This window comes from Triturus cristatus, chromosome 5_2 (genome assembly GCF_964204655.1).
Source record: "Triturus cristatus chromosome 5_2, aTriCri1.1, whole genome shotgun sequence".
Classification (NCBI taxonomy): Eukaryota; Metazoa; Chordata; class Amphibia; order Caudata; family Salamandridae; genus Triturus; species Triturus cristatus.
In genome coordinates, this window is record NC_140588.1 from 568052557 (window position 1) to 568067908 (window position 15352).

The window sequence follows — 15352 nt, forward strand, 5'->3', positions numbered from 1 at the left end:
TGCTCACTGGGGAGGACGGGGCGCGAGACTGCGCCCCACGCACGGACAGTCCCTGGCAACGATTATTTCCTCTATCCCCCTCATCCCAAACCCTGGACTGGCCATTCAGTCTCTGAACACAGCGAGGCTGGAGAAAGCCTGGGTCAAAGGCCTCACCTTCGTGCCCACCCTCAGGCCTGCACTATGTGCCCTGCAGTGAGGCCCCCCTGATGTGCCTGATTGGTGTACCCATTTGAATGCTTAAACTAACCTGCACTCTATTGCAGAGTATATATGTTTCACCCTACATTAAACATGCTGCAACAGTATGCAGCATTTTGTATCAGCCGTATTGGAACGTATTTCTCTCTCATATTATACTGCACTTTTAACGTGCCCGTAAACTTTGGGCGACTTCGCGTCACCCTCTCCCGCCCCCATGGTGCCGCCAAGCGTGCTACTGGTTGGGGCGGAAGCAGCCTAACATTAATTTCACCCCAGAAATCACCATACATTACCTCTCTGGTAACCTGAACCCCTAGGTCTCCGTGACTCTTCCGTAGAAACGCCAGGGAGTGCCTACCCGCTCTCGTGGCAGCCTCCCCCGCACCTGGCAACCCAAGTGAGGGTCCTGCCTACCTCGGTGCCCCCCCACCGCTAACGCCCCAGCGGGCCATCGACCTTGTTGGGGGGGGAGGGGGGGGGGGGTTATTGCGACAATTACTGGGTGCTAGCAGAGGCTGTGGTAGCCCATGTTCCCCGCTGCTCGAAATCGGGCACACCACCAATATGGAATTGCCCCGGGGAGCTACGATCCGGCCGCCGTCCCGCTCCAGCACAACAGCTGCCAAAGACCGCAACAGTCAGGCCAGGAAGCCACCTCCCCTTGCACAGTCATGTGAATTATGGCCCGAGATTTGCCTCCCGAAGTAAAACCCTTACTCCCGCCAATCGCTGAGCTGCAAAACAGATACGGGTGCAACCCAAATTGTTATGTAGACCAGACGTGCGGTTCCCAACACTGTTATCTTTTGGCTACGTTTTGACTAATGCGGCCGATGGCACCCCCTCGCCCCCGGCCTACAGCCCTGATCTGTGAGGTACGGAACGCTTACTTCCCATTCCATCTCACTACGTCAGGATGGCGGCTTGGCCGCTGATCCGCCTGGCTCACTTCCCTGTAATTAACCAGAGCTCCCAAGCCCCATGTTCAGGCGTGGCGGTCAAGCTGGAGACCGCGCATCCTGAAGCGGGCCTTAATTATCGCTCTCACTGTGGGCAGTCCAGCCTGGGAGAGGGGTACCTGGATACCTGATCGGGGAGGGAAAATAAGAAATAAGGGGAGTGGGGGTTGGGGCTTTCGAACTTACCTAGAACTCGCAGATCCAACCCAACCGGACACGGCGCAGTGCGACGAACCGAAGGAGACACCGCAGCCCGGAGGGAACACAGACGGCGTGATGTCTCAGCAAAAAAGGATCGCCAGGTGGGCGGGAGAGGTAGATATACCTGGCTCCCCTGGGGGGCAGATTGGGGGCTACTACCCCCATCTGGGGGGGGGGGGGGGGCAAAAAGCCCACTAGACACCAGGGAATTTTTTTTAAAGTAAAAATGGGGGTGGGGGCTGCCCAAAACGGGCAGGCCCATGCCCCCACCCCACTCCCCAATTATTAGTCTTGATGGGGCATTGGCCCCTAATCTGCCCCTTCGGGGGGCGGAAAGCCCACTAGACACCAGGGATTTTTTTAGAAACTATAAATAAGGGTGGGGGCTGCCCAGAACGGGCATGCTCATGCCCCCCCCAAATTATTACAGTCTTTCTGTCCCCCCCGGGGGGCAGATGGGGCATTGGCCCCTAATCTGCCCCTTCGGGGGGGGCAGAAAGCCCACTAAACACCAGGGATTTGTTTTTAGTTTTTTTTTAGGGTGGGGGCTGCCCAAAACGGGCTCGCCAATGCCCCAACCCACCTGCCATCATTACAGCCTTTTTACACCCCCTGGGGGCAGATGGGGCATTGGCCCCTAATCTGCCCCTTCGGGGGGCGGAAAGCCCACTAGACACCAGGGATTTTTTTAGAAAGTAAGAATAAGGGTGGGGGCTGCCCAAAACGGGCATGCCCATGCCCCCCCCCCAAACATTACAGTCTTTCTGTCCCCCCGGGGGGCAGATGGGGCATTGGCCCCTAATCTGCCCCTTCGGGGGGGCGGAATGCCCACTTGACGCCAGGGTTTTTTTCGCGTAATTTTATTTAGGGTGGTGGATTGTATTTAGGGTGATGGCTGCCCGAAACGGGCTCGCCAATGCCCCCACCCCCTGCCACCATTACAGCCTTTCTGCTCCCCCTGGTGGGCAGATGGGGCAGTAGCCCCCAATCTGCCCCCCACCCGGGGGGGGCAGAAAACCCACTAAATGCCAGGGATTTTATTTTGGACCCTTGCCTGTGGCGGATCCTTAGGCCTCCCACGCGAGTGAGGCACCGTTTTTTTCGGGAGACCCGGGGGAATGCTGGGTGGTAGGAAATTTGTGTCAGCCCGGTGATGCCACAACCTTCCCACACAAAAATGTGTGAAAAAGGTGTTTTTTTTCAGGTAAATTTGAGGTTTGCAGGGCATTCTAGGTAAGGAAACGTTGGGGGATCCACGCAAGCGATACCTCCCTGGAATCCCCCGGGTGTCTAGTTTTCAGAAATGTGTGGGTTTGGTAGGTTTCCCTAGGTGGCCGCCGAGCACCGGGCCAAAAACCCAGGTGACCCCCCCCCTTGCAAAACCAGGTCGTTATGAGGTAGGCAATTTTGATGTTGCCTCAATACGTTTTGGGCCCTTGCCTGTCGCGGGTACTTGGGCCTCCCACACGAGTGAGGCACTGTTTTTATCGGGAGACCTGGGGGAACACTGGGTGGTAGGAAATTTGTGTCAGCCCGGTCATGCCACAACTTTCCCACACAAAAATGTGTGAAAAAGGTGATTTTTTTTCAGCTAAATTTGAGGTTTGCAGGGCATTCTGGGTAAGGAAACGTTGGGGTATCCATGCAAGCCATACCTCCCTGGAATCCCCCCGGTGTCTAGTTTTCAGAAATGTGTGGGTTTGGTAGGTTTCCCTAGGTGGCCGCCGAGCACCGGGCCAAAAAACGAAGTGACCCCCCTTGCAAAACCAGGTCGTTTTGAGATAGGCAATTTTCATGTCGCCTCACTACGTTGTGGGCCCTTGCCTGTCGCGGATACTTGGGCCTCCCACACGAGTGAGGCACCGTTTTTATCAGGATACCCGGGGGAACGCTGGGTGGTAGGAAATTTGTGTCAGCCCGGTGATGCCACAACTTTCCCACACAAAAATGTGTGAAAAAGGTAATTTTTTCAGCTAACTTTGAGGTTTGCAGGGCATTCTGGGTAAGGAAATGTTGGGGGATCCACGCAAGCCATACCTCCCTGGAATCCCCCGGGTGTCTAGTTTTCAGAAATGTGTGGGTTTGGTAGGTTTCCCTAGGTGCCGGCAGAGCTAGGGTTCAAAAACTACAGCTAGGCACTTTGCCAAAAAAGGTTCCTTTTTCACTGCGAAATTGAGGTGTGTCCACAATGCATTTTTCACCGTTTCCTGTCGCTGGCACTAGGCTGACCCACACAAGTGAGGTATCATTTTTCATGGAAGACTTTGGGGAAAGCGGGGTGGGTGGAAATTTGTGGATCCACGCAGATTCCAAAACTTTCTTTATCAGAAATGTGGGGAAAATGTGTTTTTGTTTGGCAATTTTTTAGGTTTGCTAGGGATTCTGGATAACAGAACCTGGTGGGAGGCAGTCAAGTCACCCAATCCTGGATTCCCCTGGGTGTCTAGTTTTCAAAAATGTATAGGTTTGCTAGGTTTCCCTAGGTGCCGGAAGAGCTATGGTTAAAAAACTACAGCTAGGCACTTTGCCAAAAAAGGGTCATTTTTCACAGCGAAATTGAGGTGTGTCCACGTTGCGTTTTGCACCGTTTCCTGTCGCGGGCACTAGGCCAACCCACACAAGTAAGGTACCATTTTTCTCGGAAGACTTTGGGGAACACGGGGTGGGTGTAAATTTGTGGATTCACGCAGATTCCAGAACTTTCCACCACAGAAATGTGGGGAAAATGTGGTTTTTTTGGCAATGTTTTAGGTTTGCAAGGGATTCTGGGTAACAAAACCTGGTGGGAGGCAGTCAAGTCACCCCATCCTGGATTCCCCTGGGTGTCTAGCTTTCAAAAATGTATAGGTTTGCTAGGTTTCCCTAGGTGCCGGCAGAGCTATGGTTAAAAAACAACAGCTAGGCATTTTGCCAAAAAAGGATCATTTTTCACTGCGAAATTGAGGTGTGTCCACGTTACGTTTTGCGCCGTTTCCTGTCGCGGGCACTAGGCCGACCCACACAATTGAGGTACCATTTTTCTCAGAAGACTTTAGGGAACACGGGGTGGGTGGAAATTTGTGGATCCACACAGATTCCAGAACTTTACACCACAGAAATGTGAGGGAAATGTGTTTTTTTTTTTATACAAAAGTTTAGGTTTGCTAGGGATTCTGGGTAATAGAACCTGGTGAGAGGCAGTCAAGTCACCCCGTCCTGGATTCCCCTGGGTGTCTAGCTTTCAAAAATGTATAGGTTTGCTAGTTTTCCCTAGGTGCCGGCAGAGCTAGGGTTAAAAAACTACAGCTAGACACTTTGCTAAAAAATGGTAATTTTGCATTGTGAAAATGTGGTGTGTTCACGTTGGGTTTTGAGCCATTTCCTGTCGTGGGCACTATGCCTACCCATACAAGTGAGGTACCATTTTTATCGGGAGACTTGGGGTAATTCAGATTTGTAAAGGAACTGTTATTACCTATTGACTTTCGATGCATTTCTGCCTTCCAAATGAAAGACATTGTGTAAAAAAGAAGTCATTTAACCCCTTCCATGCCCATGACGGAACGGTTCCGTCATGAGCATCGGTTGCGCTGTGCTCATGACGGAACAGTTCCGTCATGGACCCCCCGCGCTCGAACCCTTCAGCACCGCGGGGGAATTCCCGCAGCGCTGAAGGGGTTAAAAAAATGACTGATAATTCTCATGCTAGTATGAGTATTCCCAATTTCGGAAATGTGCAAATATCTACTGTTTCTAAACTCTATATTTTGTTCCCATTTCAGAAATACATAGGTGTCTTTAATACCGATTTTTCCATGTACACATTTTTACAGAATAATTACTATATACCCGGTACATAATAAAAAACCATTGCAAGTTGCTGCTCAGTTTTTGGCACTGGGTTCGTCGGGTTCTTGGTAAACCTACAAGTCCTATATATCCCCACAACCAGTAATGTCCAGCGGATGTAACAGTATATTGCTTTCAAAGAGCTGTCATAATTAGAAGAAGTTACAGGTGAAAACGTTGACACAAAAGGCTGTTTTTTTCAACTAATTTTCAATTTATCCTATATTTAACTGTTTGTTTCTATAAAAAAACCTTGATGGAGCTACACAAATGACCCCTTGCTGAATTCAGAATTTTGTCTACTTCTCTAAAATGTATAGCTTTCCAGGATCCATTATTGCTGTTGTACCCATTTCTACCATTAACTGGAAGGAGGTCGAAAGCACAAAAAATAGCAAAAATAGGCTATGTCCCAAAAAAATGCCAAAACTGTGTAAAAAATGTTGGGTTTCTGACAAAAGTCTGGTATCCCCTAAAAGCTGGGAAAATGGTGATTTCATCCCCACAAACCCTTTTTTGATAACATTTGCAGGGAAAAACCCAGATGCTTTCATTTGCAGCCCGTTTTTCCCATTTTTCCCCCAAAAACAAAATTTTGCTGTATTTTGGCTCATTTCTGTGACCCCTCCAGGGGAATCCACAAACCCTGAGCACCTTTAGAATCCCCACGATGTTGGAAGAAAAGGACGCAAATTTGGCGTGGATACCCTATGTGGTCAAAAAGTTACATGGGCCTCTGCGCGCACTACCCCAAATAGCCCAAAAAAGGCGTGGCACAGGAGGGGGAAAAGGCCTGGCAGCGAAGGGGTTAAATCTACTCAAGTAAAACTGTTTAAACAAAAACAGGGACCTGGCTCGTCACAACTGTTTACTGTGGGATAGTAGACTTGAGAGTCAATACAGATGCAAGGTGCTCTGTGACACACAAGGCGTGGGGAGAGTGGCAAGATGATAAAAACTGAAAGGGAAGGAGGAAGCTGTGATCTTGACACAGTTTCTTAAACAAAGAAACCCAGCATTTCTCAGAGTGAACCATTAACCCACTTTCCAGACAGAAATAACTGATCGGTCTTAAGTTCGCCTTCATCTTCAAACTACTGCTATTGAGGTTCTTTTTTTAAAAACTAACCGTATCTTTAGATTAGTTTTCTTTTTTTATATTTTATCATATGTAAACTGTGCATAACTATACTTTTAGCTTTGTGAAACCCAATGTAAATAACCAAGTAGCTAAAATTTTGCACTTTACTATTAGTCGGACATTGATAAATCCGATTTTTCATTTTCAGTTCGAAAAGTGAAGCTCTCCCGACCGTCCTCGCCGATCACGTCCCCCAGTATTCCAATCAAAAAGAAGACGAAAGACGGGAAAGGTTGGTATCGTAAGTGTCATTCAGTACAAAGTGAAATCCACAGGCTTGTGACTTACTTGTGTCTACACTTATGAGTCTTTGTACTTCACCATATTCCTTCTTATGTTATGAACCAGCTCCGCTATCTTTTATTGACTAGCAGTACCCTGCAGCTGAATTCTTGGGTCACAACACTTGTGCTTGAGCGGCTGGTGATACCACTTTACTATCACTGTGATGCAGTGCCTAATTTGTTTAACCATGAGTGCTAGGGCCCAAAGTTTTACTCAGAGGTCTGCAGCCAGCGCTTCGAGGGTGCTGAATACTAAGGCTGAGCAGTCTTAATTCCACCTCTTTCTTCTTTTATCCACCACCAGACACTCCTTGCTCCTTTATATTGTTCTTGAAATCTTTTTCATCCCTGCTTTCTCCCTTTGTCACTATTTTTCCATCTTTCTCTCCTTCTTCCCCCTTTTTTATTTTTTCCTCTCTTGCTTTGAGTGAAACTCTGGCGAGGAAAAATAAGTGCTGGTTCCCAACAATGAGTGCAGACAGGTCCCATCTGCAACCAACAGCTCAAATTAAGCACCGCTGGGATGATGTAATTGCAATTCGGGATATAATACCTACAATAAAGGTATGCAACCTTTCCTGGCATGGCCTCTCATGTTACCCAAATATACCAAACACTTGTGACCAATAGCTCCACCAATATTGACTTCCCGAGGGCCACCTGGAACGCTGACGTGGGTCCGATCGATAATGATGATTGGACGTAAGCTCTATCATCCCCACGTAAGGTGGCAATTTCAACTAGATTACGATATATTCAGTTCAAATATCTGCACAGGGTATATTTCACTATGCAAAGACTTTGGAAGGCAGGATTGATCACATCTCCCCGTTGCCCTCCTCCGATTGACACCGGAGGCACCTTTATGCACACAGTCTTGGCATGCCCTGTTCTCGACTATTTCTGGCGGGGGGTTCTGACATGTCTTGAGGAGGTGTTAGCATGGAAACTTCTGAGATTCCCCACATTCACAATGTTACATTGCACAGAGGGTATTGGGGGAAACGGGTACAAAATACATCTTCTTTTCCTGGGTCTCACTTTGGCTAAGCGTGACATTGTCCAACATTGGAAAGCAGTGAAAGCTCCCCGTGTATTGCTCTTGAAAACTGGCATGGACCATCCAATTGACTTAGAATTTCCGGTATTTGTGGCAAAAGGTTGTCCTGAAAAACATACCAAGATTTGGACCAGATGGACCACTTTCAGGGGCATCCCCATGGAAATATGAGGTCTCAGAAGGCCCGTCAGACGGCAAGGCACCAAGAAAAGTGTTAAGTCGCAATAACTGTTCATCTAATGGGACACGATAACTTTGATGAAGATTAAAATTGTACATGTTCTATTAGCCGAGATACTTCATGTTATGGGTTAAGAGTTGGGTTGGGGTATAATGTTTCATGTGTTTACTCTGAAACACTCAAGAACAGACGGGGGTTTGCTATGCAATCAAATTTTCGTCAAATGAAATTGTATGCCATATGTAGTTGGAACACTTGGAACCCTAATAAACTCAATAAAATTTGTTTCCCCCAAAAAACCAAACTCTAACAATACTGGTGGGAAGCTGCGACTGTCACAGCGTCCCAGGAATACAGGCGCTTTGATGCGTATGCATTTAGAAATTTCCCAAGGGGGAAAATGTAAAGCACACGTACAGTTGCAACTGCTTATTTATTTAATCCAAGGGGAAAATGTTTTTCCTACTGAGAAACCTCTTCCCCTAACTTTACTCCCACAATTGTTGGGGCTGCTCCCTCCCTTCGACCCTGAAAACGTATTTAGTCTTGCTGCTAATTAGAGTAAATCGCTGACCATTTTCAAGGAGTGAAACTACCAGCAAATGTTTTGGTGAGTAGCCACAAACTTCAAAGTTTGTGCATGTTAATTCTCGGTTTCCCCGACAGTTTCCTAGCAACAATAATTTTACCGTATGTACTGCTAATGCGATGACGTTTGATAACGTTTGATATTTTTTTTTCTTTTCCATCTTTTTTTAGGTAACACCATCTACCTATGGGAGTTTCTTTTGGCACTTCTTCAAGACAGGAACACATGTCCTAAATACATCAAGTGGACACAACGGGAAAAGGGTATATTTAAATTAGTAGACTCCAAAGCTGTATCAAGGTTGTGGGGGAAACACAAAAATAAACCGGAGATGAACTATGAAACTATGGGACGAGCACTACGGTAAGATTTCTTTGAAAAGGGCATGTCACCCAGATCTCTAAAATGTGCTTTCCCTCAGAGCAACTCAGCCTGTTACTATGGAATTTTGAGGCGGGCCATGATTAAAGCAATGACTTTTATTAAATACTTCTGTTTTTTTTAAATCCAAACTTTACTCAAGAGTTCGCTAGGCCACTCTATGAATAGTAAGCTGGTCTTACATGTTAGCGTCAGCCCTTATGAGAGAATATTATACAGTAGTGACATGTATAAACTTGCCTAATTATGCAGATTCATATTGTTACATAATCTTCAACTGTTGTCTTCTTATACAGCATTATTTTTCTTCTAGGGTAAATGTAACTCCGCTTATTTGTATGTCCTTATACAAGTTCTCTAGTGGTGCCACCCCCTCCCACCGTTCCCTTTAGTCACCCTTAATCCAGATTGAAATATCAGTGAATACTGAATATTTATCCTTGCTGAATTGTGGGAGCACCATCAAAAATCGTTACCCCCAGCTGCACCTTAGGAGCGTAATCCGAACACAATGCTTTCACTTTCACGTGCCAGTCTTTGTAAATGCTGCCTCCTTTTATTACTTTATAAATTTTACCTACTACCTCCTACTTGTATTACTCGAGCTTGATGTTGGTGATGCAGGACTCACAAGGATTGTTTGAATCGGATTTTTCTTCTGGAAGGACCTGTCGAAATCCTATCCGCCTCCGAGACCAAGGTTTCCAGCTCCAGTATTTTTAGGTCTCGTGAGCCAAAGGCTCGAAGAGACATTTTATATGTGGGATTTTCAAAGTGCTACCCACACTTTTGGCTGGCCTAAACCTTGAGTGCACGAGATCACATGCACGTGCACAGCTGCTCCTCTGCTAATTGCATTCCCCCCTCCCTTCTCACCCAGTCCTTTGATGCTCTGCTGGATTACTTTCACTTTCGCTGCTTTGACCCTTGCATTCCCCCCTCCCTTCTCACCCAGCCCTTTGATGCTTCGCTCGCATCTCCCTCCTCCCTGGGTGTGAAGGGAGACAGAGACATCCTCCTTAATTGCTGTTTCCCCTCTGAGCGGAGAACACATTGGGTCCTGTGGACACGTTATTGATCAGCTCCAAACTCCATTGCTCTCAAGTGACCATCTGTCAGAGGAAACAAGCAGCAGGCACTTAAATGACCTCTATACATAATTATGCTTTATTATATGCCACATAATTTTACACCACTCAATGCAACACAATTCCACGCCATGCTACACAATTCTATGTCACATAATTCTACTCCACATCACATAATGCCACTCCACATCATGCCACATAATTTGACAGAACACCACATAATTCAACAAAGTGTAACATAATTCCACTCCTCCCTAAATGACTCCACTCCACACAATGGCATTCCACATCACACAATTGCAATCCAAGTTACACATCTGCCCTTCATGCCACACAATTGCTCTCCATGCTGCACAATTCCATGTCTCACAATTCGACTCCACACCACAGAATCCCACGCAACCAAGTTCCACGCGACGTAATTCAACTCCACACCACATAATTTCATGCCATATATTACCCCTCCAAGTCACATAATTCCACTCCACCTATTTTCAATCCACTCCATACCACATCATTTCACCCCATGCCACATAATTCCACACCACTCAAGGCTTCGCAGTTCCATGCAACACAATTCCACATCTCATAATTCCACTCATGCCACAAATTTCCACTCACACAATTCCATGCCACATAATTCTACTCCATACCACATAATTCCACTTCAGTGCACAACATATAATTCCACATCATGCCACATACTATGCCACATAATTTCACTCCCTACAACATAATTCCACTCTGTGTCACATAATGTCTCTTCCCTTTCGTGCCACAAAATTCAGATCAACATATTTCCACTCAACTCAATTCCTTGCCATGCGACACAATTGCACATCACATAAATCCATGCCATATAATTCTACTATATGCCACACACTTTCACTCCACACCACATAATTCCACACCACGTCACATAATTCCACTCCACATCACTTAATCCCACTCCACACAATTGCACTCCATGTCACACAGTGGCACTCCTCACAATTCCATGTCTCACAATTTCACTCCATGGCACACAATTGCACGCCATACAATTTCACACCACACAATTCCATGCCAAAAAATTCTGCGCCACTTAAAGCCAATCCATGGCATGTAATGCCATGCCACACAATTCAAATCAACATAATTCGGCTCAATGCCACATAATTCCACGGCACGTAATTCCACTCAACACCACACAATTCATTACCATGTCACATAATTCCACTCCATGCTATATGATTTCCACTCCACTCAGTGACACTCCATGTCACCCAATTGCACTCCACATCACACAATTGCATTTCACGCCACACAATTCCACGTTGCACAATTCCACTCCAGTCAACACAATTACACTCCATGCAACACAATTCTGAACCACACAATTCAACTCCATGCCACCTAAGTACACTCCACCCTCATATTTCCAATCCAAGCCACATAATTCCACTCCATGTCGCATAATTCCAATCCTCTCAATGCCGCACAATACCATGCCAAACAATTCCATGCAACACAATTCTTCTCCACATAATTTCACGCCACCTAATTCTACTCTACACCACATAATTCCACTAGTCAACACCCCACAATTCCATGCCACACAATTCAACTCCATCCCACATAATTTCACTCCATGCAACATCACGACGCCACATCATGCTACATAATTCCAATCCATGAGACATAATTCCACTCCATACCACATAATTCCACATTGTACCACACTGTACCACCTAAATTTAATCTCCCCAAATCAACATAATTTCACACCACACAATTCCACACCAGACAATTCCATGCCAGACCATTCCATGTCACATCTCATAATTCTACTCCACGGAGCATAATTCCACTCCTTGCCACCTAATTCTATGCCACACCACTTGATTTCACACCATGTCACATAATTCCACTTCACGGCACTGAATTCCTCTCCACACAATTGCACACCACGTCACATAATTGTAGTTCACGCCACACAGTAACATGTCTATCTCAGTGAATGCAAAATAATTCCACTCCACATAATTCCATGCCACATAAAGTGCTCTCCACTTCTCATAAATCCACACCACATAATTCCATTCCATGGCACACAATTGCATGCCACATAATTCCATACCACACCCCATAATTCCACACCACATCACATAATTCCACTCCACCCCCATACTTCCTCTCCGCAGAATTGCACTCCATGTCACACAATTGCATACCACGCCACACAATTCCATGTCTCACAATTTCCCTCAACACCCCACAATTCTAGGCCACACCGTACAAATCCACACCAATTAATTCCATGCCATACCACATAATTACACTCCATGGAACGTAATTCCATGCCACATAATTCCACTCCACTATTAATGAATCCACTCAATAACATAATTCCACTTAGCGGCACATAATTCAAGTCCACCACATAATTTCATTCCATGCCACATATTTCCACTCCATGACATATACTTCTATTCCTCTCAACACAATTCCATGCCACACAATTCCATGCCACACAATTCCACTCCACACAATTCCACTCCACACCATATAATCCTACTCCACGCCAACTAATTCCACACCACATCCCTTAATTCCACACCATGCCACATAATTTAACTCCAGGTAACAGAATTCATTTCCATACAATTGCAGTCTATGCCACACCACGCCAAAGAATTCCACATCTCACAATTCAGCTCCATGCCACACAGTTCCAAGCCACTCAACATACTTTCATGCCACATAATTTCACCCCACACATCATAATTTCACTCTGCATATTTCCACTCTACTTGACAACACGTAATTCTACTCCCCTCTACGTTTGCAGAACAAGCATTTGCAATGCAATAGGTCTCGCATTTACGCAAGTTTGAGCTACTCACATTACAAATAACAATGCCTTTTATTTTTGTTTTCTTTTTCAAAACTTAAATAAAAGGCAGTGTCATTTACAATGCCAATAGCTTAAACTCGCGTGAATGCGAGACCTATTGCATTGCAAATGCTTGTTGCTATTCCTTCCTTGGCCAGTCTATGGGAAGCACAAAAGCCAGACTTTTCACAAGAAAAGGCAGCACTTCTATATAAAATTATCTTGTTGCCACACGACTTTCTTCTATGGAGCTTTCAGTTCCCTAAATATGAGAGTTGTGGAATATTGGTCTTAATTGGCTCTGGCCTTGGAAGCATTTACTCATGATTTTAGCAAACTCAGTGTCTGTAAATCTAAGGCCATTAAACTACATTGAAAAGTTTTTGTTTCCCTCTGTAAATGGCTAAGTCTTAAACTAAAATATACTTTTCCACACCGGTGGGATTTTGTAGCGTGCGGTTCCATTGTAGAATAAATCTGAGCTTGTGAATCAGGCGTATTCTCGGTATGTATATTTAATCGCAATAGTCTCTTTCCCACTTTTTAGGACACGTCCTGGCTATCCCTTTTATAGTTGTGGATCACTTTATTATATTTGAAAAAAATGGTTTTAAGAACACAATGCTTAGTTATTATCTTTTGTTATTGCAGGCTTCCAATGTATTATTTGGAGGATTCACCACTCGACATAACTTTTAGTGTGACTTGACTCCTAGTTGCAGTACACCAACATGTCAAGTGCATAGATGCTACACTGCATTGGACATATGTAAGGATGTATTACACTTTCAACAGGGTAGTAAACATACATCACTGTGCAGGAGATGTTGCCAAGTAATGTAAATGCTATGTCATCATGTAAATTTGATGTTAGTAAGAGTACTATTTTATTATGGAGCGATATTACAGAAATCCATGGTAGCTACGACTTCATAACAATGTTAGGGTAATGAGCATTTGGCCAATGGATGGAACTGGGGCCCCATCAGTGTCACTGCAAAGAGTTTGTGTGGCAGAATCACCCAGAAGGAAGTGTGTTTTAACAACCAGATCTAGTTGGAGCAATGTCATAAATCAATTCAAGGAGCCAATGGGTGAGCACTTCCACCTGCCAATCTTCAGTCCTGGTCTCGAATATCAAGTCACCTGCTTGATATCCGGCATAATCATCCCTTTTACAGGAAAGTGCTTGAGGGCAGCGCTGCTGCAACTCAGGGCTACTGTCTATGCCCGCTGGATGAACAACTTCAATGGCTTCTGGCAGTGGCGGCTGGTGGAATTTGAAACTGGGGGGGGGGTGTATGCATAATGAATGAATGTATGCGAACAAGCGCAGCGAGCGAGACCGACGGCAATAAAGGGGGTTCAGGGGGGGTCTCCCCCGTTAAGAATTTTTTTTTAAATTGCCATCTTTTTGGTGCGATTTTCAGCACTATTTCTGGGATAAATGGACTAAAAATTCAGCTCTTCTAGGCATTCATAAAAGAAAACTCATACATTATTTCAGAGAATTTCTGGGTTGCCAAGCAAGTCTGACTTCTGAAGAGGGCTAAGGTACTAAGCAAGACTGCTTTGGCTCTACCCTTTCCAATAGAAAACACTAGTTAGCGACTTCAATGGACAAACTTGGGGTCTAGGGAGAGTCCCTCTCCTGAGAAAGAAATTTTAAAAAGATGTTGGGGCTCCGGGAGCAGCTCTACCGGGCCAAGGGCACCTCGAGGTTTCCGTGGGAGACTTGGTGCTAGCGCTTGATTACGTAATATTGGTTGAAATGGCTCATGCACGGACAATTGTATTACGTTAAAATATAATGTTGGTCACTAGAAGGAGAGTAACCGGAGCAAGCCACCATGTGCGGTGCTAAGTGATCCCATGAACCTGGCTTCCTCTGGGGTGGTGAGCCCAGGGAAGCATGGAGGCGGCACTTTCATCGAAAGCTGCCCAAGCCAATCCACGTCACAGCTGTGCCATACAGCGATGCCCTCATATCTGCACAGGTAAAACATACCGGTCCTTTCCCTTGTCGTGACCAATAGCACTAATTGTATAGTAAGGAAACAATAATCACCCCGACACACACACACACCCACACCCACCCACCCCCCACCCCCACACACACACACACTTAACCAGTGCATGCCAATTCTGCAACATTACCTGAGCCAAATGCTGAGCACTCCGGCAGAAGAGTGTGACAAGTACAAAACACTACCACAGAATACAGCATTATAAAATGACGAAACAACAGCAGCATCACGGTAGTGTAGAGAAGACAACAGACAGCATAAATGCTGCACAATTTTGATTCAAATCCTCCCATTACTATAGGAAAACTGCACTGGAGTATGCTAAATACGCAGTGTTGTTCTATGAATATTGCACAACATTGTGACAAGCACACGTACAGCACTGTGTTATGCAAATCCAGAGCATTACAGCAGGAATATTGTAATTCAGTTTACAAAAGTCATAGTATGGCCATAAAATACAGAACTATCTTGTATTAAACCCCCAGGACTACCTTGCGGATTCTGCACTACAGTGCGCCACATCTGCATTAT

General features: G+C 45.5%; 1 protein-coding gene across 4 annotated transcripts in view; it reads left to right on the top strand.

The window, feature by feature from the left end:
- The window catches only part of ELF4 (E74 like ETS transcription factor 4), a 289452-nt gene that overhangs the window by 230888 nt on the left and 43212 nt on the right, over window positions 1-15352 (top strand). For 2 of the 4 annotated variants that reach the window (XM_085607648.1, XM_085607647.1), the window contains exons 7-8: window positions 6482-6565; window positions 8618-8810. In XM_085607648.1, the coding sequence (XP_085463774.1) occupies window positions 6482-6565; window positions 8618-8810 (277 nt within the window). Of the gene's footprint in view, window positions 1-6481; window positions 6575-8617; window positions 8811-15352 lie in introns of all 4 variants that reach the window. The other 2 variants (XM_085607645.1, XM_085607646.1) reach the window with 1 other exon arrangement.